The sequence below is a fragment of the Botryllus schlosseri genome, chromosome 8 (assembly GCF_051294905.1).
Source record: "Botryllus schlosseri isolate E-star chromosome 8, Bs_hap1, whole genome shotgun sequence".
Taxonomy (NCBI): domain Eukaryota; kingdom Metazoa; phylum Chordata; class Ascidiacea; order Stolidobranchia; family Styelidae; genus Botryllus; species Botryllus schlosseri.
In genome coordinates, this window is record NC_137243.1 from 25,624,775 (window position 1) to 25,651,347 (window position 26,573).

Below are 26,573 nucleotides of genomic sequence, written 5' to 3' on the forward strand. Positions count from 1 at the left end.
GAAACTTTTCGCGGCTCGCGCTTTGCCCAGGTCTGGTTTATACGAATATGCAATAGATGTGAGAACCAATTTTCCCATTTTCATCGCTATGTATTCTAATTGGGGCCCGACGTGAATTTGAAATTATTTTCCATGCGGCATTGTAGTTGTAGGTTATGTGCGGATCAAGACGAGATAGCTTACTCTGATTCTATGCATCAACTAGGACTGGGGATAATGAATTGAGCACTCGAGTCTGAATCGAGTAAGAGTAAATTTATTACCAATAATTATATTTTCGATAGGATATTCCATTGACAAAGCCATGAAACCTCCGCATATTTATAATCTATATTATTCTAAATAAACAACAGCTCTATGATACTTGGCAGAGTCTTGGAGTACTTTTCGACTAGGTCGACTGGTTAGCACAGGCCCTTCACTTCAATGCAACTATTTTTAGCTACAACCAAGGTTAGAATGTGTTGGCTATTATTCTGGAGTTACAGAAACTACATTGATACAGGGCTGAAGTATTCTCCCGGACAAGGATGATAATGTCGGCCTCACAAGCGACAATCTTGTGTGGACAAATAATTCCAATGTTGCAGTATGCTGTCCTATGCCTATGTTGTGAAGAACACAGCGACTTCATACACCAAATGCTACTATGCATTTCTCCTCATGAGAATTTTCAACCTGAACAAACGTCAATAAATGAACAATCGCGATATGATACCACCACGCCATGTAAACCGTTACTATGCATGAGAAAAATCACATCTGGACCGACTCTATACTCGAGACTTCGGAATGATTGCGCTATAACCCTCAGATACTAACGCTGAAGTGTGTCTTTTAACACGTGTTACAAGCACTGCAGGATGCATGCAACGTGGAAGTATATCGTTTCAGTCGTGGGGCTCGTTACCCAGTCTACAGGTGAGAATTAGGCTACTCCCGCTAATATATGGGAACAGGATATTGACACGTGTATCTTGATCCTGCTGAATTCTGATACGGATATGCTGATACCATTCATGAAATTAAGTAATGTCTATATATTTCGAATTATCTATATAATCACCCCATGATTGTGTGACTTTTTAAAAGCACATGACCCTTATTTAAATGCAGACCTAACGATATCGAAATAAATTATCAATTCATTGACAACTTGATGATTATATTAGATAGAAATGTACATTTCTAATTTGAATTTGTATTTGACGTGTGCTGAAACACCAATGTTTTGTAACGAGAATGGTTTCAAATCTTGACGCGCTATGAGTAAGAATAAATAAGCATTATGATGCATATATATATGCAGGTATGCAAAATATGTTGTCTGAAAGCAATCCTGGAGCGTAAAGAAATTTCTAATTCTCATTATTTATAACTGTGTGCTGTGCAGTGAAAGATTTACCTGGTCAACAATATCAAGTGAAATGATCTCAGGGGAGTCTGCTAGCAGATACGCGTATAATGCAACATCCTTAAGTAAACAGAGAAGCTAATTTTAACCTCGAGTTGGAATAGCGAGAAAACCTTTAGCTCAATTTCCAGGGGGACCGCGAGACATCGAAATTTGAAAAATGATCGAGAGCATAATTTGTATTTTTTCAATTAGGCAAATCACGAGACAGATTCGCTTCACAACTTCACGACTCACATTACAAATAGGGCCGTCGGAAATGAAATATCCTACTATAAAAACTCATTTTAATTGATGAATTGACAACAGCCTAATGCTACAAACATATATAGCTAATTGAAGATGTTTTGTTGGGGTTGAAAAAATCAGGGTGTCTTGAAATGTTTACACGTTGTCAGTCTCAGCAAACTAGTGAGCAGAGCAGTCGCTGGAAATGGAAATTTTTGAGCCATTTTCTTCTGTAATATGAATAACCACTACCACTGCTGCTAGATAGGCTTGGCTAGGCTGGACGTTCATTCAAAAATCTGTTTATCAATTTTGGTGCCTTACGGTGTCGTCGGAAGCGTTACGAGTTAATATTACATTCTCCACCACCTATCTTTGCGGAAATGGATTTTCAGCACTTGTTCATATCAAATCAAAAGCGTGGGTTTTCAAGACACGACCACTTATTTCAATAAATTCTCAGGAAAAATTCGCTTTGACCTAATAAAAATAGAGGAAATTTCTACATAATGCATGACATTATTTATAACATTAGTCATTTTGTTGCTGTTTATCACTATATATTACAGGTAAATTTTGCACGAGTCATATCACGATTGCGCGATAATTGAGCTTAATTTGAACGCGGGGGTCCCTGACGACCAAAAGGGGTCCGCGAAGTCAAAAAGGTTGAGAACCACTGCTTTAGTTAGTCTGCAAGAGATTCGCGTTGCAAATATTGATGCAACTCTATGCGTTGACGACATTTCAATCGAAGTAATTGCGTCCGTCTTCTAGAACAGAATGGTATAAATATGTTTTCTACCTAGCTAAGCGCTTTTTGCTTTTAATTTTCAACTGTTTTGTGGAGTACTTTCATCAGCTGAAAAATTCTTTCAGACCACGAAGAATGACAGTACTGTTTTAACCCAATGTGTGTGTTTTGCACAGTAATATAGCAATTCGCGAATCCCTTGGAATCGAAGTACAGTATTGTACAATACAACTAACCTAAATGCATAACTCTTGTACATTTTATGGGATCGGTGGCAACTACTGCGGTATAGCGTAAGGTTACCATATTTTGTAATCGGGAAAGGAGGACACTTTTTGCAGAATACCGAAGGAAAATCTTGAAAAAATGGTAAATATTTCCCACTTCGTGGTTAAAAAAAGGTTAACCTTCCGGCTCAGCTCCCGAAATAGCCGCCGGAGCGTTACTTCAGTGCTGATTTACTGTATATCAGTCAAATTTGTCCTACATTTCTCAAAAAAAGACAAAATCGCAAAAGGAGGACATTTAAGCGTCCTCGGAGGACATTTTCAAAAACCTCTAAAAGTACGACAACTCCTCCTAAATGAGGACGTATGGTACCCCTAGTATAGCGCAGCTGCAATTCATTACATACGCAACATAGCAGTATTTTTAATTCGATGTGTGCCATCACGCATGACCATGTGCAATTGTGCATGCAGCGAACAATTATTTTTTCGCTTAATTCGGCCATGAGTGAGTGGAATGTAAGTGTCCCAATTATGCGAAGTCGACTGTATAATGTCACCATGCTTCACCAAGGTTGTCACTTATTATTTGAACCACAAGATGTCTGGAAAATATTTTCTTTTCTCTTGCGCCTTCTTTAGTGAATGCTGCCAATTTAATACATAACATCGGCCCTGCTGGTGACTATACGTTTGCCGCTGGCGGAAACCACGATTTCAGCATCAGCAACGGAACTACATTCCTGCAGGCTAATGAGAAGTTTTACAGCACCGCAAAGCACACTCTACTATTGAAATGTGAGTAGATCAATTACAGTCGGAAATCTTTTCATCTTTCCCCAATTTCGTTAGGACATGGTAACATTCTTCCACAGCTCACAAGGCAATTTCTGGTAGCGATATCAATGGACGATATGAAGGAACGGTGTTCAGTTATGACGCTGGAGGTACACCAATGGAAAACCAAATCCTAGTATACGATGGAGGACGTTTTGTTCGATTCACGCAGGTATAGATATATTTACATTGTGATCGTGAGTCACTGGTACAGATCATGGTTCATTAGAGACAAAATAAATATTAGGCTTGCAAAAACCAGCACTAAAACTAACGACCCGTAAATAACTAGCTAATTCACACAATTACTGAATTACAAATTATTTAAGAAATATCGGAGACAGAATCGGTATTTCAAAATGACGCCTGGCTACGCTCTGTTAGTAGCGGTGATTCTGAGTTAGCAATGACTTCAAGAACATCACACAACAGAACAACGGTATCGCGATTCACGCCAAATGACGTCAAGTGTTTTCCGTAGCTGCTCTACAACTATTTTTTCAAATGCACAACTAGAACTAGAACTAATCAATAACCAGCAGTTTGTTGACCGTCAACTAACCAGATAGGAATAGTTGGTAAAAGTCTGGTTTGTATATTTGAGATGCGAAATTGCCTGCGATTCTTAGAATCACCTGCCTTTTCGTATAGACCAGGGGCTCTTAAATTATTATTTTTATCGCGGACCCCTAATTTTAAGGTCTATACTTCAGGACGACCCTCGTCCTCATTACCAATGTTGCTGTGACCACTGAATATATTGAGACTAAATAGGCTAATACGAAAAGTAACAAAATAAAGATATAGTAGATCTTAGATATAACGACAATGTAGTTTTATAGTCTACAGTTGTAGTTTAGACATTGGATTTACATGGATCATATCAATCTGGACCAGTGGATCCCAGCCTGGGGGAATTACCCGCTTGATGGGAATTTTGAAGTATTTAGGGGGAATCGGTTGTGTCGGAAGATACACTGGGTTCACAAGGTTTTTAGATTTTTATGGTAGAACTGTTAAATATGAAACTAGTTCTTTACAATTGTATGTTTTGAGCTAGGTTTATGTTTAAATTCCTTCCGTGGATATTGCACCCCCTGATAAGGTGGGGCTCGCGAGACGATTTCGTTGGGCCCGTGACAGCCTATTGACCAAATTGCTACTACGCAGGGAAAAGTCATGTCGAATTCAGCACACGGCCGCTGATGTTTACCGTTTTAAGCTAACGTGAAAACAATCCAAATTCGTCGATTCAACTCAGGGCCATAACAAAGGGACTTGGATGATTTATTTGTCGTCAGCGGCTACCCGACCGGTAAAAATAGGTCAAATTTAACGATGATTTACCAAAGTGTAGTGAGATCCGCATTCGACATAGTTCGGACATATCTGAATATGTTGGCCAAATGGCCAGTTGGCCATATATTGCTCAGTAAACAAATGTTTGTGCGATAAAAAGCACCTTTTTAAGTCACCATTTCACGTTCTTGTCATTTCTAATACATATTGAGCTTTGTATTCTATCTAATTATTGCAATATAATGTTACACTTGATTGACAAAATGTTCAACGAAACTTTGTACATTCAAATAGAATTGCATATAAATTGCTTCACATCACCCAGAGTTTTCCAAAGAGCGCGCCGAGAAGCAACGTGTCAGATTCCAAATCCATTTTATCGTCATTCCCGAGTTTCTCGACAGCGACCGATGGCCTGAAAGGTTGCGGGTATCTGCAGCTGTATTCTGACATGTGCGGCTACTGGTTTCACATCGACAAGTGAGTGGTCGACTAAATTTCTTCGACTGGAAGAGATCAAGCTCCATATTGTCAGACTTGTGCAAACTGCCACACTTTCAAAACGCGCAACTAGAAGTATAACCAGAATTACTGACTTTTCAAAACTCGAACTCGAACTAGAACTAGAACGAACGACCTTAAAAATCCGTAACTAACTAACTAAACACAGCTAACTCGATTCAATCCCGAAACAACTCAATCATGTCTATTTTAACGGAATCGGATCGTTTTTTTTTCGCAGGGGTAGCGGTGAAAGTTTGAAATCAGATCGGTTTTGACCCCTAAATCGCCGGGCTACGCCACTGGTAGCAGTGATGACTATGAGCTAGCAATGGCTGCGAGAACATCGCACAACAGAACGCCGGTGTCACGATTCACACTAAACCACACGTGTTTTCTGATTGTTCGGCAACTGTTCTTTTAAAACGTGCAACAAGAACTAGAACTACTCATTTTTAACATCTGTTACTAGAACTAGAAGTGGAACTAGGCCTACTTACTTTTCAACCCACAACTGGAAGCAAGCTACTCAATTTTAAAAATCCGCAACTATAACTATAACTACAATTACTCTTACCTTCAGTAGTTAGTTGACCGCCAACTTACTATATTCGAAGTTTGTACCAGTCTGGATATAGCTATTAATTATCACTCATCATTGTTCCAAAGCTTCAAGAGTGGCGCGGACAAATTGAAAAGTGGACAAAAAGCAGGTCCGATAGTCATTTACGACGACAAGGGAAACGCGATGGTGATATCGTCTTACAGCAATTTTATGGCGCATAATTACGTTTATCAAAACGATGAGCTCCAATTCGGAATCATGGGAGGGTTCACTGTAGTACCGACGCATTACCAGGTAAAAAGACTGGTTACTTACAGACTTGGGCCACTAGATAATTGCAGTTATCCTACTAGATTAGACTGATTAGGGCCAAATGCCGTTATTCGAAATCTAATCTAAGTCGTAAAATATTTCTACGCTCCAGTGTTGGGATCAAGTCACTACCTTCGAGTCACGAGTCATTTCGAGTCATTGCACATTTTGACTCGAGTCAAGTCAAGTCAATCGATTTTCAAAGGTGACTCGAGTCAAGTCAAGTCACTCGATTTTTGGAGGTGACTCGAGTCAAGTCAAGTCAGGTCAGGTCAAGTCAAGTCATGAGTCAAGTCACAATTCAAGACAAGTTGGCTTTTCGAAGTATGAGGCATGATTATGTCATTGCATTTTGCTGGCTGTCTGAAATACCGATTGAGTGGTCATCGATTCTGAACCAATGAACGAATATAGAGTTAAATATACACGCAAGAAGGCACTGTATCGCTCACACATACGTAGAACTGCTAAACTACGTAAGTAATTGCATAGCCTCAGTTTATAGTTACCAGCCAAAATAGATAATAGAGAAACAAATTGATAGGATGCAATATACATTAGAGCTTGCGCCAATGGTTGATGACTATATAAACTATATTTGAATTCAATTTCAATTAACCAAGAGGTTTGGTTAAGGCAGTGGCGGCTCGTGACAATATCGGGTGGTGGGGCAAGGGCTGCAAGCGACTTTTTATCAAGATGACGTCACAATGGCGTTTTCCAACGTAAACACGTAACTTAATGATGGTACGGTAACATGAATTTCCCGGCAACAGTGATTTTAACGTATGTGCCACGAGAGGTGCGCCGGTGAGCTGTGACTTGAAGTGTGGTAACTGCGTAAACGGCGTACGGAACAAAGATTCAACACGGTTCATGTTCGCACTAGACCTGACTAATTATCTGCAGAAATGGAAATGACTATAACTCGAGAGATTGGAAAGGTCAACGAGTTCGGATAGATACGCAATTGTTATCTCATAGATTGGGCCTGTCATATTGAGTCCAAAACATCATTCTGAAGAACTAAGAATAGCAGCCTCGGAAATTCGGTCTCGGTACAGCATAGGAGATTTTGGCCTTGAAACTGGAGACTGTAACACGACACATACGGCTTTATTACTGTCTATAGGTCTGCTGCGAAATCGCCTTTGGAAAATATATTACCGAATAAATACGTGGATGAAAGCCGTAAACTTAATTAGTACACTGTTACATGACATCATCGAGAAGTGGCCTCATGGCGCTTTTCGGTATGGTACACTGTCAAAATTAATGCGAACAGACCAACACCGAATTTTGCGTAAAATTTACTGAGGAATAGGCTGATCAAGTGATCAGCTGTTAGCCGCCATCGAAAACGAAATAGCTATCGCGCTTGACAGGGGGTTGTAAGCAAATGGCTTGAAGGCCACAATTTCACGGTGAAATTGACATTGGAGAATTTAATATCAAAGTAAATATTATGATTCAAACTGAGAATGATATCATCATCTCAGTTAACGTTGCCGCAGATACGCCGGCTTTTGCGTGAAATCCGCAATGCCGCGTTGTAGGCTGAAGTGTCAGATCGGAGCACATCTCCACCATACTCGACCTTGATAACGAAATTACTGCCCTAATCATTGAGTGTCAACCTTGAGACTTGGCACAGCGTTCGATACTAAAATCAAGACATACCGTGCAAAAGCTTTTGACGGATCTAGGTAAGGAGCATCGTTAAAATCAATAGAGACCAATACCGGCTTTGCGTATAATCCGTTGGCGATAAATGACGAGTCAGCTCTCACTCGAATTAGGAAACGAAATTACCACTAACACAGTTCAGTGACAAACTTAAAACTTGGTACAGCGTTCTATACTAACATTAAGACTTACCGTGCCAAATGTCATAACCGATCTCAGTATTGAACATCGTCAAAATCAATGGATACCAATACCGGCTTTTGAGTAAAATCTGTTTGCGATACATAACGGATCAGCACACACTCAACTTCGGAAACAGAATTACTACCCTAAACTTTAAGTAGAAGCCCTGAAACTTGGGGCAGTGTTAAATACCACCATCACGACATGACATACCAAGTTTCAAGAGTTTTCGTGGTGTGAAACACCAACAAAATCAACCTATACCAGCAAAGGTCGACTAAACGCATATGACGGTAACCGAGTTCAGCTATAGATACGATTGTTACATCACACCTTCGGGGCACAGAGCCATTGTGCCCCGGTTGCTCGGTAATTTTATGAATAGGAGACAGTAAATCACCGTTTCTTTATTGTGCGCGGCTTTGAGAGAATAGACAGTGAAAGCTTGTTATGAGCGCTACCGGGGCATGCCCCGGCTAGGCATTCGCAAAGCGAAAACACAGAAGAGAATTCGATTTTCGCAGAGACTTCGCTATATATATGGGCATTTACAAGCGAAAGGACAAGAAGATTACGATTTTCGCTGTGATTTCGGTATATATAGATTGGTGTGCGTCTATAAATGAGAGGGAATTGTTATTGAACAGGATTTTAGGTGGGGCAATGCCCCAGTTGCCCTATAGGACGAGCCGCCACTGGGTTAAGGTAAGAACAGAAAGCAGAAATACACATTTTACTATTAAATTTCTTTACTATACTAATTTACGACATCGTAAGCTATAAGCTTCGATCGCTTCGTTTGCGGTCAAATTATTTTGGAAAAAACAATGGAGGCACAGTGAAACGCACGATCATTGAATGATTAGTCGCTCTCACGGGTTACACGAGCGTTTCGCGAGCAACCCGACCATATGCAAGATACAATGATTTTTATCGACACCGATTACTTGATGACTTGACATTGACTCGTAAATTTTGCTCCGAGTCACGAGTCAATCCACATTTTTGATACGCCGAGTCAAGTCAAGTCAAGTCATTTTAGCAAAGTGACTCGAGTCAAGTCAAGTCGAAAAAGGTGACTCGAGTCTGACTCGAGTCAAGTCATGACTCGAGTCATCCCAACACTGCTACGCTCTAATTTTAATTCTCATAAAATGTTCGGTTTTCCTGAAAATGCGAAAGGAGAACTAGCGAAACGAGCCACGCTTGCTGTTTAGATGTTCGCCATTCTCGTGCTAATGAGAATTAACTCTGATTTAACAAGAACTGAACTTTGTTTTCGTGGTATCTCTTTAAAATTCGGAAATTAATTCAAATTCCAAGCTTTTGCAAGCTCAGTAATTGTAATATAATCAAAATAAAACTGTGTAGCTATATTTGTAATTGAATAGTATATTCATATTGAAATGAACCCGAATATTTTCGGCTGACACTCGTCAGGGGTAATCGTCATATTTTGTATTACGATTAGGGCTGGGCACAATGATTCGAGTATTCGAATCTGAATCGAGTAATTATTCCAGTGATTCGAGTCGAGCAGAAAAAGATGATTTTTTCGAGTACTGAAATTATACGCTCCTCGCTACTGAAAGCTATTTCATCAAAGAGAATTATGGTTGCGATACTATTTTATTTTCCACTGTGGAAGCCTTGAAACCTTGATTGGCCGTATCACAGCATACGAAACATATAGTACGAAGCAACGACCGTTACTGGAATAACATTTCCGGAGTCATGATCCTCCAGCAACATTGTCACAAAGTGCAATGAAATCGTATTTTTAATCCGATGAATAACAGGCGTAGTAGCACCATATAATGTAAACATTATACAGTGGCACAAAAATACATATTGGAACATTGACACATTACATTTTGTTGTGACGTCATAATGAGTGATACTCGAATACTCGACTCGACTCGAAGCATAATACGTGATTCAGAATCGAATCACTCAGATACTCGAATTTGCCCAGCCCTAGTTACGATTAATCATGTACGCTGTTCTCTTGAATTCTCTACTAGTTTCTGACGATTATCCCTGACGAGTGTCAGTCGAAAATATTCGGGTTCATTTCAATATGAATATATTATTTAATTGCATATTGAAGTTCTGTACCTCAAAGAAGCAGTTCAAATGTTTGTAATTGTGTTTTAATTTGAAAACAAAACACTAAATTTTTCTAATTTTCCAAGTCTGGTATATTGCTTACCTTCATAAACAATACAACTGTTTTCATAATGCAGGACGTATTATATTTTGTCATTTCCGTTTTTTTTTTGCAACATATACACCAACTCATTATACACGTACAGACAATCTGTGCATGCATATACATACCACTATTGCATGGTGTGAATATGTATCTGGACAAGGAAGGTGCAGATATAGCCTTGTAAGGAGTCATCTCCCTCCTTGTTATCCCGGTAGTAATGAGCGCCAGGCAGGGAATTCCTGGATACCTTGGGTTGCCTTTAAAACAAACGGTAATTTAGAACACTTTGTTTAAAAAAATGTTTTGAACAGTGTTTTAAACAAATGCCTTTAAAATTTTTTTTTTCAAACGTTGTATAATTATGCCATAATTGTGTGAACACTTATAGAAGACGAAGACGATATGGAGTGTTTGGAACCCGCAAAATCGTCGTTGGTTCGAAAGTTATAGCAAGTTGATACAGATAATTGGTTCGAAATGGGCGTTCTGATGATGATGAACGCCGACAGTAAAAACGATGTATTCCTGGTTAAAGATATTCTTGGTCTGTTTGTGGCTGTGGTCTGAAGCCCTTTTCGTCGAAGGAGCCATATTTACCCTATATATTCAATTGTCAACGCCAAGCCAATTTGACGTCACGATTAAATGTGACGTCATGGCTACAAAAATGCTTGTTTTAAACAAGGGCCCTGTTTTAGACATGTTTGTTTTGAATTGACCTTTGTTTTAAACGCAACCCTATGGATACCAGTGTTACTATAATTACTGTCCTTCGTCTGACCCGACGGGGCATCGAACCCACGACCTACCGACCAAGAAGCCGGACGCTCCGCCATCACGCTACCTTGTCGCAGTGGAGCAACTGAGAGTGAGCGCTTTTGCAGATTGACACGATTCTCTATTACGGAAGTAATGGCATTAACAGAGCTATTGAAGGTTGGGGAGAAGTGATTACGAGAAGATATGGGAAAACGAGATCGTACGTCGACAGCGATTTGACCGTGAATTACATCGGTTACTGGACTGATAATGGTGAGTGTATGTCACTAGCAAACGAAGTCGGTAATGAAAACATTCTATATAAACGTAAAAGATGTAGGCTAAATCCGAAGATTTTCAGTAACGAGATACTCCTAATTTTCCGCAGTACTCAAGGTTTTGCCTAGCCTACTTGTACTCCTTAATCAAATGGTTAGCGTTCATCTTGCGTGGTGGTTCTCAACCTTTTTGTTTTCGCAGACCCCTTTTGAACCATCACGGACCCCGCGGACCCACTGAAGTTTTAGTTCAAATCTAGCTCAATTATCGTGCTATCGTCATCTGTCTTCTGCAAATGATAACTGTAGGCTAGTGATCAACAGCAACAAAATGACTTTTCTTGAAAATAAATCGTACCATCTATGTAGAAATTGGGTTGACTTTATATTTCAAAGCGAATTCTGCAAATGCCCTAAAGTTTCTCTTCAAATTTAGCTCTTTTATCGTGCGACCGTTTCCTGGCCCCTGCAAATACCAACTGTATAGGATAGTAATAAACAGCAACGAAGTGACCACAGACCATTCTCAAGAAAAACATTATAGCCTTTTATTTATGTAGAAATCGGAAAGAAAAGGAAAAGCGGATTCTGAAGCCGAATGTTTTGAAATGCGTGGTCGTGTCATGAAAATCCGCGCCTTCGATTTGGTATAAATGAGTGTTGAAAATCCGTTTTCACAAAGTGAGGTGATGGCGAATGTAACAAAGTAAAGTAACGTGTAACGCTTTCGACGACACATTTGGGTGTGATCGCAACAAATATGGCCCCGAAATTGACAAACTAAATTTTTCATTGAACATATACCGTCCAGCCTGGTCATTGCTATCTAGTAGCTCATAACCAAGTTATTATGGAAAAATGATTTTGTATATCTCAAGAGAAAAAGGATTTTATAAACATTTTCAAGTCACCATGATTAACTAATCAAACTTTTTATTTTTACACAATCTTCAACAAGACACCTCCATACTGGAAAATATTTGTATCAGTAAGCTATTGGCAATTTAGCAACTAAAATGAGTCTACGCAATACGATCTTTCATATCATACGGTTTATGTGAGTTCTACCAGTAATGAAACGAAACTGCCTCGTGATTTTCCTAATTCAAAAAAATGAAAATTAGGTTATCAACTATTTCGTAAATTTAGAGGGTTCGCGGACCCCCCGGTTGAGAACCGCTGATCTAGCGCATGTATGGTGTATCGATATCGGTTAAGTTTCTCTGAATACAGAAGTCTCGTATCTACAAATGGAGGTCATAGATCATATGCTATTTACTATATGCGGGAATCTCAAACCTTTTTTAAAGTCCGCACTCTACTTTTGACTACTTTTAATATACACCCAAGTAGTTATTGTTTAAGACTAGCTCCACTTTAACATATTTTATAATGTTGATATTGTAAATCAGGAAGTAGTTTCGGGATATACTTGTATCATTTTGCGAGTGAAATCGTCATGACAACTAGGCGAAAGAGCTCTTGCATCACAATGACTGGATATATTCTGGAAAATCGCACCTATATCTATAGAGTCCATGGTCATTTCAATTCGAACTTGTCGGAAGTGGGTATGTCGTTTGACTATTTCTACTTCTACAACGTTTTATAGTGGACAATACTCACTTTTCATACTTTGGACGAATGAAATTGTAATGACAACTGCGCAATATAGTCACTTTAACGCAGAGCGAATGTTTGTAGTTGTATAATTGTATATCTGACTCCAAGAAGGTTGCGTTTACAATTCGCTGCGTGTTTCTTCCTTCGTTCGACGACCGGCGAGACCACGCCGTACGGCCTTGTTGGCTGACGTACCACGAAGCCTATCTCTTGCACACGTATTCGATGGATCACACTGACGAATATATTTTGTTTCTGTCTCCACGACTTGTAACTTTATTGCCAATCACGTACGGTTCAAAAATGCGATCTATCTTCCACCCTATCAGCGAAATACTTATGAATGTCTTATCGACTTCCGAATCAGCTAATAATCATGAATGTATGTCGACTTCCGAGTCAGCTAATAATCACCAACGAATGCATCAATGTCTCTACGTGGTATTACCCACGTATATCTCGAATAGACGACTCACAAAGGTCTTTCGGGTTTTCACTTCAGGGAATTGGGTAAGGTTCACAACACTCCCTATTGCTCAAATCTTAAAATGGCGTGAACAATATATTTCGTTAAAAGTTCCCCCTTCCTACTAAAAGAACTTGGTGTAAAAAAAAACGAATATATTGTTCAAAATGTTCGGTTATAAATTCCCCCCTTTCAGCCAAAGAACTTCGTGTAAAAGAACCGAACATACCGTTCAAAACCTACTATCTATGGTTATAACTAATCAGGGACTGGAGACAGGTAACAATTTTATACAGGGGCAAAGTAACTAATAAAACGAAATACCATCATAACATAGTATTCGGCTGATCTTGAAATGACTCGAAGTAACATCATTCTGTTCATGCAGACTACTGAAATACAAATCAACAACATTGGGCGATCAAAAAAAAACACAAACATCACTTAATACCTCCAAACAATACATACACGATATTACGGCAACATTAAAAGATACATTGCATTGGGCATTCAGAAAACCGATAATATCACTCGCACGCAAACTAATTAGAAAGATACTGTTACGGGTATTTAAAAAATCGATTATTCACCTGCAATCATTTTATTCTAAATTTTATTCTAAATTGATATGAAACTTCCTAATTCATATCACGTAGCATTTAACATTGGTATATACCAACAGAACGAGAGTGTGCCCTATTTATTGTATTACATGCAAAGCAATGTTTGCAAATATCATGCACTACCGCGGTCCATATTTTCTCAATGATATACTCAACATAAGGGTATCGTTGTATGGCAGAGGCCTAATATCTCTTCATAAGGCATGCAATATATCATTATTCATCACACATACATATCAAGCTATTCAGCTATTGGATGCATCATGGCATCGAATAAATAGGGTAGCCTTCTTGCCACGGGTTTACCCGCACACATCTCTTAACAAAACATTATGCTATATAAGCACCTGCGTCCTGACTCGCGGGAAATGCGACCCCTACCTGGGTTTAGAAACCAATGATTGCAAGTTACTTTACTAAACTATACCTTGTCAATATCCCAATAACAGTAACCAACTAACGTCGTAGTGCAAGAAAATAAAATCGATCTACCTTTCATTTTCCTAATCCGTGTGATGCATGCGTGGATCACCACTGTCCGCAAATCTGCTCCACTTCTGCGAGTTCCGAGCATTTTCTGCCACTGCACATGTTGTCTTCATTATTGTCTTCTCTCTGGCGTATTGATCGTCAAAAGCACAACTCCACTGCATTTCTTCTGGTTGGTCTTTCTCGCCGTTGTGCAAGGCTAATCTTTATATTTATCGTTTCCGTGGTCCGTTGCTGTATTGCTCTTTCTCGCCGTCGTGCAAGGCGTATCTTCGATTGTCAATTCTTCTTGCGAGAACGTCGCGATTACTTTTGATGTCCGTCCTCGTCACTGATTTTTGATTGAACGTTTTCACCGTCGTGCGATGCGTATGGTCTTTATCGCCGCTGTGCAAGGCGAATCTTTATATTTATCGTGTCCGTGGTCCGTTGCTGTATTGCTCTTTCTCGCCGTCGTGCAAGGCGAATCTCGTCTCGTCGTTTTCTCTGAATGGTCTTTCTCGCCGTTGTGCAAGGCGAATCTTTATATTGGTTGTCTTCGGTCGGTCGGCCGGTCGGTCTTGATTGATTGAACGTCGGAAGGTCAACCACTTTAACGCAGAGCGAATGTTTGTAGTTGTATAATTGTATATCTGACTCCAAGAAGGTTGCGTTTACAATTCGCTGCGTGTTTCTTCCTTCGTTCGACGACCGGCGAGACCACGCCGTACGGCCTTGTTGGCTGACGTACCACGAAGCCTGTCTCTTGCACACGTATTCGATGGATCACACTGACGAATATATTTTGTTTCTGTCTCCACGACTTGTAACTTTATTGCCAATCACGTACGGTTCAAAAATGCGATCTATCTTCCACCCTATCAGCGAAATACTTATGAATGTCTTATCGACTTCCGAATCAGCTAATAATCATGAATGTATGTCGACTTCCGAGTCAGCTAATAATCACCAACGAATGCATCAATGTCTCTACGTGGTATTACCCACGTATATCTCGAATAGACGACTCACAAAGGTCTTTCGGGTTTTCACTTCAGGGAATTGGGTAAGGTTCACAACACTCCCTATTGCTCAAATCTTAAAATGGCGTGAACAATATATTTCGTTAAAGTCACTGTATTACCGCTACTGAGCATATTTTCGAAAATTCCATCAATCTGTACTAGCATTTGTCATAGTCGCGAACATTCATTCTGACTACCAGAAAATAAAACGAAGTATCTCTCGTACCGCAATAAATTACGACCTTATGTACAATAATATGTTATTTAACTATACTAGAGTTCTTAATTTGTCAAAATTTTGTCACTAAAATCTCGAAAATGCTTAAATGTTCGAATTTTAGGTAAAAATATATTCGACCTAGTCGTTATAGTCATTTGGTGTTAGTTGCGAAGATGCATCATGCAATTTCGAAAGATGGGCACTTCCGATTAACTAGGATAAAAATATCCGACCCACCGACCAAATCTACTCTGTGATTCAAGTTACTTGAGTACTTTTCAGATCTTAATTTTGTACTTTTACGCGAAGTAATTTTGTCTTTAAAATTTCTATTTCAACTGATAATTGCGTAGCCATTTAAGTCGTTGCTGCTACTCTTACTCGAGTAACAACGCTGACTACACTGACCACCTTTGGATAAATCTCTGCTTGAACGTCCACTATGAATAAAAATCGTCTCAACTCTATCGTTGTCTGACTAGGGGCCTTCTACTACTATAATACGGAAGAAAAGAAAAATTACGAGGAAACTCTATTGGACGTGGTAAAGTACTCCAAGCAAGAGGAAATTCCGTACAGATATATACAATACGACTCATGGTGGTACTACAAGGATAGTGACCAACGCGGGGGTGTTACGGAGTGGGTGTCCAGACCGGACGTTTTTCCAAATGGATCACTGTGAGATAGTTATGTTTTGGTTCGTCGTATCGCGACTGGTAGAGATAATCGCGCCGTTCATTAGTTTGACGACTACCCATACAACTTGAATGTCCATCTCAAATAGGTTAATAAACATAGCCTATGTGTACCCTTGGTATCCAATCTGTCTTATTGATATCATCTACCAAAACCTATCAGTAGGGCTTTTCTTATCACTGACGCAGTGTCGAGCTACAATTCATCACCACTCATCAACGCAATGAAAGACAAGGCGAAATCACGCAATGCTCTATAATAGTGGTTCTCAAGTTTCCATATATGAGCGAGTTTACTTCACAACGAAACGATAGAGGGGCAAAATGCTTTGTGTCAAAAAACTTTCATTGTCCTGTCATATTTGACTATATCGGTTTATGATTCAAATGAAATCTCTATTGCCGGATTGTGCTGTTATTCTTCATAAGAGGAAAGAGGTACTCTAAAAAATTTATTCGGGTTTTAAATATAATGGGATTGTATATTATTGTGAAAGCAACATTTAGGTTATGTACAACAAATAAGTTGCCATGTTATTTGCTGAGTTCAATTTACAATCGGTGGAATTGTCTTTGATGCTAACGCGCTTCGATGCTTTACCCTTATATAGATTGTTGATGCAATGTTACAATATGATGCAACATGGTTTATTGCTACGATAACTCCGCAATCCATCGCTAACTCCATATTACGATTATCAATATTATTGTGACATCAGTTTAATCTATTGCAGAGGACTATTTGAAGAACATGGTTTGCCGGTAGCGGCTCACAACAGATACTGGTCATCCGAAACGGTGTACGCGATCGAAAATGGCGGGAAATATCAGTTCTTGATCGACAAACAATCGAACAAGTCGGTCCCTATTGACGTTGTAAGTATACATGGTAGAAAAACCTAACATGGTGAAATGAAAAAGAGATGCGTGCGCGATTTTCCAATAGCGTTACGAGTAGGAATTTACGCCGACATAAAATCCTTACAGACTGCTCTTTCCACCAACTATTATACTGCTAATATGATACTGCACGCGCATTTTCCGAAAATTTTATGACTATGAATTTAAACCGACTAGCCGTGGAACATAATTTAGGCGTGGGCCTTTGCAAAACTATGCCAGCAATGGATTTACTAGTAGACTATATTCAAGTTCATTCATTGCAATGAAATGATGTTTGAACGAGTAAATGCATAGTTCGTCATTTGTTTTAGTCAATCGCGTACGCTGTATACAACATTAGTTTAAGCGGTACGTATGTGCAGATAATTCGAAGGGTATACGCCAGTGATTCCCAGACAGTGCGCCGCGGTACACTATCATGTGTCGCAACCTGATTCCTTGGGGTGCCGCGAGACTTTCTGTAATCTTCGAAAAGGACTGTATAATATTTAAGATAAGGCATGCGGACAAGCACATCCGATTTAAAAGTGGTCCGACTTCTTCAATAACTGATAAATAAGCACATGTGACCATGTCCTTGAAACCAATCATATAGCAACGTCGATGATTAGGGTAATGTCCACTTCATAATCGGGCTCCTATACCGTGAATAAATTATTTAATTCGTTTCAAATCAACTCATGAACAACCCTTCGTGCCCAAATCATGAGCACATTGCCTGGATTTCTCAGGATTTGCTGTAAATAAATATAGTTGAGGTTGTAATTGAAGGTTGTAACCAACTGCTTGGAAAACGACGAAATGAGGGTATGTTTGTCAACAATTGAACACTGTTTCAGTCAATATTTGTTCGTATAAACAAGTATTGCCACCGCATTAACACGTGATTAGATTTTAAGCATAATTCTTGTAAGTGTGCTGCGAACGTTTTATAATTTTTTTAGTGTGCCACAAGCCGAAAAGGTTTTGGAACCACTGGTATACGCAGTTAGAATAAGTGTGAGAAGCTCTTGCCTAATCATCGATTTTCATTATGCGTTTTTAGAACTTCTGGCCCGACCTCATGCAGAATGCCACGAAATGGGGACTCGCGTTATACGAACAAGATTGGAACGACGTGGAATTTGAAAAAGTTCAGGTTGGATGACGAGTAGCAACTATGAACCGTAGTCATCCACTCATTTTACATCAAACATGATCGTAGATAGATATATCATAAGTCTAAATCCATTGGATCCGGCTAATGGATGCTTCGCAGTGCAGATATCTGCATGTTATCTAGGGTTACCATACATCCTCTTTTAATAGGAATTGTCCTCTTTTTTCAATAAATTGAAAGTGTCCTCGGAGGATGTCTAAATGTCCTCAATTTCGAATTTATGGTCGTTTTCTCTGAAAAGGATTCGAATGCCATGGAAATATGCGACCCCGGCTCGCGAGCGTGAGAGTTTCGCAAGAAATGGGGTAAATCGGGCGTCGAGTCAAGTGATGACCTGTTTTTAGTCAACACGGTACTACGGGTCGAAAATATTTGCAAAATCAGCAGTTTTTCTGTCCGGTGCTGACGCTGCTTTCAGCATTTATGACAGCGTCCTCTTTTTAGGATATCAAAATATGGTAACCCTGTTATCTGAAACATCTAAATTCAATAAATTTCAGATACTCTTCATACATAAGTCGGGTATTCCGAAGCAAACTCAAATCTAGGAAATGGTTAGGGTTCGCAACCAGTCTAAATATGTTGATGTCAATGAATTGTTGATAACTACTTATACTTACCCACGATAAGCACCACTCTCATTGTGTGTCAATAATAATTTTAAGTTGCAGTCCGTATAGACACGCGTTAGGCCGCATCACTTTCTATCGTTTCTATTCTTTCTATGTTTTCTATCGTCAAGTCGACAGGTGGATCCAGCTGCGTGCACAGAAATCATTTCCATTCCTGCATTCAAAATGCCACAATGCTGCACATCGTAACAGATAAAGGCATTTGTTCAGGACTTTCACACTGACATAACTCTCGGAAAGCTATGGCTAATGCAAATGGGAGACGCGGCGCGCCAGCACGGACAAACAGTACAATATTGTATGGCACTGTCGCGGCACATGATGCAGTCCGTGGAACTACCCGCTGTTACTCAGGTGAACATTTCATAGTATATAGTGGGGGATGGGCGGATTGTTTCCAATTATTATCAATACGAAATATTAAATAAATTTTAAATCGCTGACTCGATTCGAAATAGGTGTTGAGAAATCGAATATCACTCTGTGATTCTCCAAATTAGATTAGGGAATTACTGAATTCACGAAAACTTGGAAATTGATTCAAGTTCAATTCATATCAAATAAGAGTTTCTTCTCACCAGCACGAGAATGGCAAACGTCTGTACATCATGTAAGCCTACTACAAGCTTGACTCATTTCGCACGATACAGTTCCCCTCTACCATTTTCAAGAAAAGTAGAAATTGGATTAGAAATAGAATTCGACCAAAGAAACATTTCACATATCAAATTCGAATTACTACCGGCATTTCGCTCTTTTTATACAGTTCGAATAGTTGGTAGTCCATGTCTTATTATTGCCATCTCTAATCAGTACTGCCAACATGTCATTTAGGCCTGCCTGCCATTTAAATGAATTTCTCCAGGCACGAGTCAGTGACGATTACCAGCCTGGCAATGATCAATGGAAAATCGGTGTCACCTCAATGTTCGCACATGCTCTTCACCTTGCCCCATTCAAAGACACGTTTTGGACGACATCGCACCAGCCAGGAAATCCTTACGGCTTAAAGTACGAGCCCTACCCGACTCTGCAAGCGGCGATAGCTACGTTAAGCACTGGACCAGTTGGACCTAGCGACGCCGTGGGTGAGCGAAATCAGTAGTAGTAGTAGTAGAAGTAATAGTAAAATCGCGATGGGTGCGGTTATCAAGAGGCGGTCAAAGTTGCCGTCAAATCTACTCAAATACAAGTAGAAGAAGCGACGCACAAATCTACTCACGTGCGAGTATAAAGAGTGCTCTCGAAAGCAACAAAAATTTACTTCAAGTAGACGTAGAACTGACTGGCTTGAATCTATCCCAGTAAAAAGCCTAAATAGCTGGAAAAGTAGTCATAAATACTCTCTCGCGGACAGTCAAAAGCTGAAAACGGAGCTGAAAAGTGTGAGTTCCTTGACTTCTAATTAAATACAAACTGTATGTAGCATATTCCCCATTTACTATCGCATCAAGTCATCCACTGTGTTTTTATATAACACCATAACTAATGACGCGTTTGTAACGTATATATACTGTATATAATCTCCAGGCTTCCGGCATAACGTGAATATTTAAAGGATCATATTGCCGGCAACCGTCTGTACCGATATACAGTCATTTACACACAAATATTTTTGTGGGTATTTCTTTGTTTTGTGGTATTTTGTACACACTCAATCTGTTTTGTTATTTATGTTCCGGTTCACGAAGCAATAAAATCTCTCTCTCTCTCCCTCTTATACGTCAGGTGCAGGGAGCTAGGTTCGCGCTGCTACATCCTAAGGAGCTTTCAATTTTCCACAGCATAGCATGAAACTTCCACCGCATCATGGGATGCGAACGATACTTTGCTACGGAACAGCGGTTCCTCATTTAAGTACTGCAAGTAGAATTAGAGTACTTGAGTACTTCGAACAAGTATAAGTACTTCGTTACTGACCACTTCGGAGCTTATCACATCACAGGTTTTATGTGCCACGTTCACAAGAGTTATTATAGGAAATTACAATCAAATATATCTATATATATCGTTCAGTCTCAGTGATTTGGAAATGTAGGCTACAGGGTACACTCAATACAGAACAGTGAGTCAGATATTTCCAAATCAGTGTAGCACTGAAGTCCCAGTATTTTTTCGTGAATAATCTTCAGATTGTATTTCTGTTTTATAGGTTACGCTTCGAAGGAGATATTGAGCCAGATCTATCGCAAGGACGGATTAATTTTAAAACCGTCACGAGCCATTACATTGGTGGATGGTCAGTTTATCAACCGCGCATTTCCGGAAAAGAAATCTGAAGGTGAGTTCCGTTCGACATTTCATAACAGTTACCGATAGCGATACTTTCACGCTTTGATTTTGACTGAGTTCGTCGCATATCATTATTGCAACCAACCTCGCCGAAACCCGGTCAACTACAGATAATGCTGTACCAGCAGCTTTGCAGAGAATTAGCAATAACTGTCCCTAGTGCTAGGACATTTTCCGAGTAGGAAAATAAAACCAATCCTAGACTTGAGCTGATATTATTTCATATTCAAACTAAACGTTCGCATTAATAGTAAATTGCATAAGTAATTTATACAATAAATGGTTTCTTTTCTCATTAATTTGTGTTCACTTCATTTATTGTATTTGATTGTTGTTCGTACAATAAACCTTGCATTGAAAGTGGATCGCAAATTGCAATATCCAGCGAAGCACAAGCTGTCACAGTGTATACTATAGTCCATATGACAAAAATCGTCCGCAAAATTGTCCTCAAGTCGTTAAAGATATCTATGTCACACTCTTCTGTGAAATTGACAGCGGCCAACGTGGCGAATGTCGAAGCGGAAATCTACACGACCTACACTGAACTCCATTACTCCGCCGTACCCATGAGACACGGGTTTGTACTTGCGGCAGATCTCTCCGTCAACAACTACAATGTATATCCCGAGATGATGTACTTGAACGCCACGGTGAGAGAATATTGTCGTTGACATTTTCTTACGAATTCAGAAAATTTCTACTGATGCCACAGACTTGTGCAGACCACTGGATTTCCAAAACACGCAGCTAGAACTAGTACCAAAACCACTCACTCAATTAAAACTCACATCTAGAACTGGAACTATTCACTATTCAAAACTAGTAACTAGAATTAGTACTAACGTACTTTAAAAGTACGCAACTGACTAGCTGAATCACAATTAGCTAGATTTAATTCGGAGCAACATATTATTTTATATTTTATCGAAACAGATTGACTTTCCATATGATCATCAGTAGAAGTTTCAAACGGCAGTGGTTTCGCTCCCAAACCCACCCCTGACAACGCAACTGTTCGTGGTGATGACTCTGAGTTAGTAATGGCTGGACCTGCGAGAACATCTCACAACAGTACACCGGTATCACGATTCACGCCAAACGACGACACGTGTTTTGTAACTATTTTTCTAAATGCCCAACTATAGACTAAAACAGGAGTCAAGTTTATGCATCAGTTTCACTGCGGTCGTTGCCCCGAATATTTCAATGACTTCTTTACCTCTGAATCAAAAGCGCACAAGTACAACACACGCGCGTCCACGTCGTCCAAATATCATATGATCGACCGAAAAGATCATCGCTCCATCAAATATGCCGGACCTGATGTGTGGAACAGTATCCCGCCGGCCATCCGACAGTCGACGAGCATGTCCACATTCAAGTCGAAATACAAGCAATTACTACTAAATAAATACAGTCCATCCTCAAGATGACCGGACCACGACTGACCTATCGATCTCGCTTCCCATGACATGCCGCCCTATTTCTTGTCGCATTCTTTTTCTATACTATCTTCTTTACTTTCATTCAGTGTGCATGCCTCCTCTTTACATCGCCTAGGCCAAGCTAGGTGGGTGTCCGATTCCATAGACTACTCCTTGTCGCTTCGACATCTTCCTGTCTTTTCATTGTATCGCATTTTTGTGGTGTATTGAACTGATAAAATTGCTAATAAACCAATGATGATGATGATGAGTCTCAAATGCCCGCGAGAGCATTTTGTGCGGCTCGCGGCGGCATTTTGGATTTTCAAGTATTCGACAATATATTCAATTGCCACATATCTTTTTTTGAATTTTAAAACTACTCCAAACACCTGAAATCTCATCAAACTTCACTATCACATCACTTTCAAGAGCTAGCCTACTATGCGGCGAAAGATCATGTCATCACATTTCTAGTTCATGATGATAAAATATGTCCCGTTGATGTGACTCGGAACGCCGTGACTCGGTACGACCACGCCGCAACAAACAATCAAACTGTCATATGGAATAGTAATATATCAAAAGGTCGCAGCTTGCGTTGTGTAGCGTAGGCCTATATATCTATTTAATCATGTCCGTATAGAGACCATTGGCATTCTGTTGCCCCCGTGATGTATAGTTCGTTACATCCTGGGTGATTTTTGGTCTCTATCCATGTTCTTATCGCCGGTGGCGAGTAAGGTGGTGGTAATACCATTGGATTCTTCGGCGATTGGACATTTCTATCACGTTTTTTTAGATAGGGGTCCGTGGACCGTCCGAGGTACGAGATGCATTGTGGAATTAGGCCTGTTTGCTATCAGAAGCCTAAAATTATATTTGCAAACCAACAAAAAGTGGAATAATTTCAGGGCTGATTTATTAAATTGAAAAATATTCTACGCGCTCCGCGCGATTTTACGTGAATGGTTTTTTTTTTCATTTTAATATAGGAAGGCTACCATCGAAAATTGTGTTGAAAATGGACAGGGGGTGCGAGAAATCATATTGAAAGCACAATGGGTACGATCGCTAAATAGGTTAAGAAACACTGCTATTATCACGATACAACAATTTTTATATTGATGTTGTTATTGATCTGTTCCAATCGAAGGTAAATCCAACGCAGATTTAATTTAGTTTTGGCAATGACATGAACAATTGTCTATATTTATCTGGACTATACCAGAAACGCGGATTACGTTACTCTGCTCAAATGCTCTGATATCAGATCATTCTTTGATAAATTCTAAAATAGTCTATCTGTCATTCGGGCACTTCAAATGTCCGCAAGCTGCAATATAAAACGCGACAGCTTTTATGATGTCATGATGCATTTGTCCTCTCGCATATAACTCATTATTTTGTCAAATTATGCCTAGAACAAAAACAATTTCATGCAAACATCTGAAAATGTGATTTTTGTCGTGCCAAGCTGGAATAGTATAATGGTAAATTACATTTTCCCGATGTTTGCTGAATGCCAGTTTGCAAGGTCCCGTCAAATGAGGCCCAATGTAAATTATCCCCATTGCGGCGGCCCGCGGCGTCGTCAAAAACTAGAAAGTTGGCTCGCGAGCACATTTGACTTTGAGACCTCTGGACTAGAACTACTCGCGTTTTTAAATTAGCAACTCGAACTCGAACTGGCAATATCCAAAACAAATATTAGTTAGTTGACACTCAACTATAACTAGATTTGTAGTTCGTACACGTCTACATAACAGATATTTCTATTGTTCTAAACAGGGGCGCGTGAATAACTACCTCGCTTATAATGGCCACCCGGGGGATGATTCCAGACTACTAAAATTTAACTCCAGCGCTGGATTCACAATTCCAGAATGCGGGCGGTCCAACTTTCAACTGTGGTACGCCGCGCCGATCCTGAACATGAGGTTCGTGCGCAGATATACTGACGGAATGTAGCGTAGTGGTAAAGCAGGGGTTCCCAAACTGGGGTTTGCAGACCAATTTCGTGGGCTTCGGACAACGGTTTACGAGGGTCCACAGTGTGAACTATATTAATCTTTGTCAAGGTTTCTCGGTTGCAATGCCTGCTTTATTACGTCGCTGTGGAATCACAGTAGCTAATGATCATTTTACACATTTTGAGAAAACAATGTGACAAACATGAACATGGCCAAGCTATGCCCGAAAATTATGAAAATTTCACAATAACTTGATTTTCCATCAATTTGAAAAATAGACTTCAAATTTTAAAAAATGGACATAAGCAACTTTGTTTCCGCCGTGACGAATATTAGTATCAGTGCTTGGTAAGCGAATTTTTAAAACATTTTATGTGTACTATGTTGTACTATGAAAAGATACTGAAATGTTTTTGAACGTAGGTTTTATTAAACATTAGGTAATGTTTTAAACTTTTTCTGACATAATTATTAAGATGTAGTTATAAAAGTTATGAACACTTTTCCACTCAACTTGATACGAAAAACACAAACGGATACCGACTGGATATGGTGCAGGGCATGGGAGTGGAGCTGTCAAACCAAATCAAACATTGATAACTCAAATGAAGCAGAACAAGTGTAGGACTAGGCTATCGCTACCGCTTGTCGTATTTAATAGCTTGTGCATTTTATTTCATTGGTGTGGTTCTGCATTTTTCCTACAGCATTCTTATATTTCTAAAGGCCAGCAAGATATGAAAATAATTGCTAAGGTTCCACTCCAGGTTGGAAAGGTTTGGGAAATGCTTTGGCTTTTTTGACTACTAATCTGTACTGTAGCCTACCAATCTGTTCTGCAAATTGGACGAAATTCCACCAATAAATTAAAAGCGATTGTGAAGCTGGCACGACCTTTTATGAGTTCATTGTCGATTGGTACTGCATGGATCGTCATTGTTTCACTATCTTGCGTTAAAACGAACAAAGTAGCGTACTGTTTATTGTGCCATATCCTAACGACGGCAATTGAGAACCAGGATCCAGATTAAGTGGAGAATTGTCCGATTTAATTGGAGTTTTCTAGGCACAATTTGTTCTTTTGTTCCGTTCGTGACCATATTGGCCATGTTGTTCGGGTTACCCGGTGTCCAAATTAAGCGGAGTCGAATGTACATAGAAAATTGCATACCTTGCAGAGATGGTACCAGAGTTGCTTTGCTGGGTGAAACAGACAAGTTCGTTCCAGTTTCCAGGCAGCGTATAACAAGCATCGAGGTCAAAACGGACAATCTTTTGATCGACATTGCCGGGGGCGCAAATGAGGTGAAGTCTTTATTTTTCAAACACAAATAAGCATTTTGAGAGGGAGACATTATTTCTTATTGCAGCACCTCGTATTCGGATTCGCGATCAATGAGACTGTGGTATTTGTCAATTGCGAGCTATCATATTTCGGACAAGCCAGGTTAAGTATGAATAGTCGCCAATGCATCTATATGTGAAGACTCATCAAGACACTGCAATTCGGACTTGCAGATAATAAACGTGTTCTTTGGTGCTATATTTCGATGCAAGATATTTTAATATTAGACATGAATAAATTCAGTGCATCTGCATCCCCTCCCAATTTAGTATTTCGAGGATTAGCAAGTTAAGAGAAATTGTAGACGGCCGTATAATATCAGTCATGTTGCAGTATCCCAAACGCGATCACAGATATCTGGACTTTGCGCCGCAGTACACGACACATCAGTAGAATAGTAGATCGCTCCACCGGTGGCAGGGGTTCTTATGGGCGGGGTGGTGAGGTGCCTGAAAACCGGG

The 26,573-nt window shown here is 39.7% G+C and overlaps 1 protein-coding gene across 1 annotated transcript; it reads left to right on the top strand.

The window, feature by feature from the left end:
• The first annotated feature begins 259 nt into the window (after positions 1–259).
• On the top strand, positions 260–26,365 carry LOC145444668 (uncharacterized). Its single transcript, XM_080322686.1, has 16 exons — positions 260–921; positions 3,266–3,421; positions 3,499–3,632; positions 5,085–5,239; positions 5,930–6,119; positions 11,106–11,253; positions 16,166–16,364; positions 17,116–17,257; positions 18,330–18,422; positions 19,286–19,429; positions 19,941–20,163; positions 21,228–21,356; positions 21,866–22,020; positions 24,586–24,734; positions 25,946–26,072; positions 26,138–26,365. The coding sequence occupies exons 1-16, from the start codon at positions 864–866 to the stop codon at positions 26,249–26,251; spliced, it is 2,316 nt and encodes a 771-aa protein (XP_080178812.1). The 5' UTR covers positions 260–863; the 3' UTR covers positions 26,252–26,365.
• The last annotated feature ends 208 nt before the right edge of the window (positions 26,366–26,573 follow it).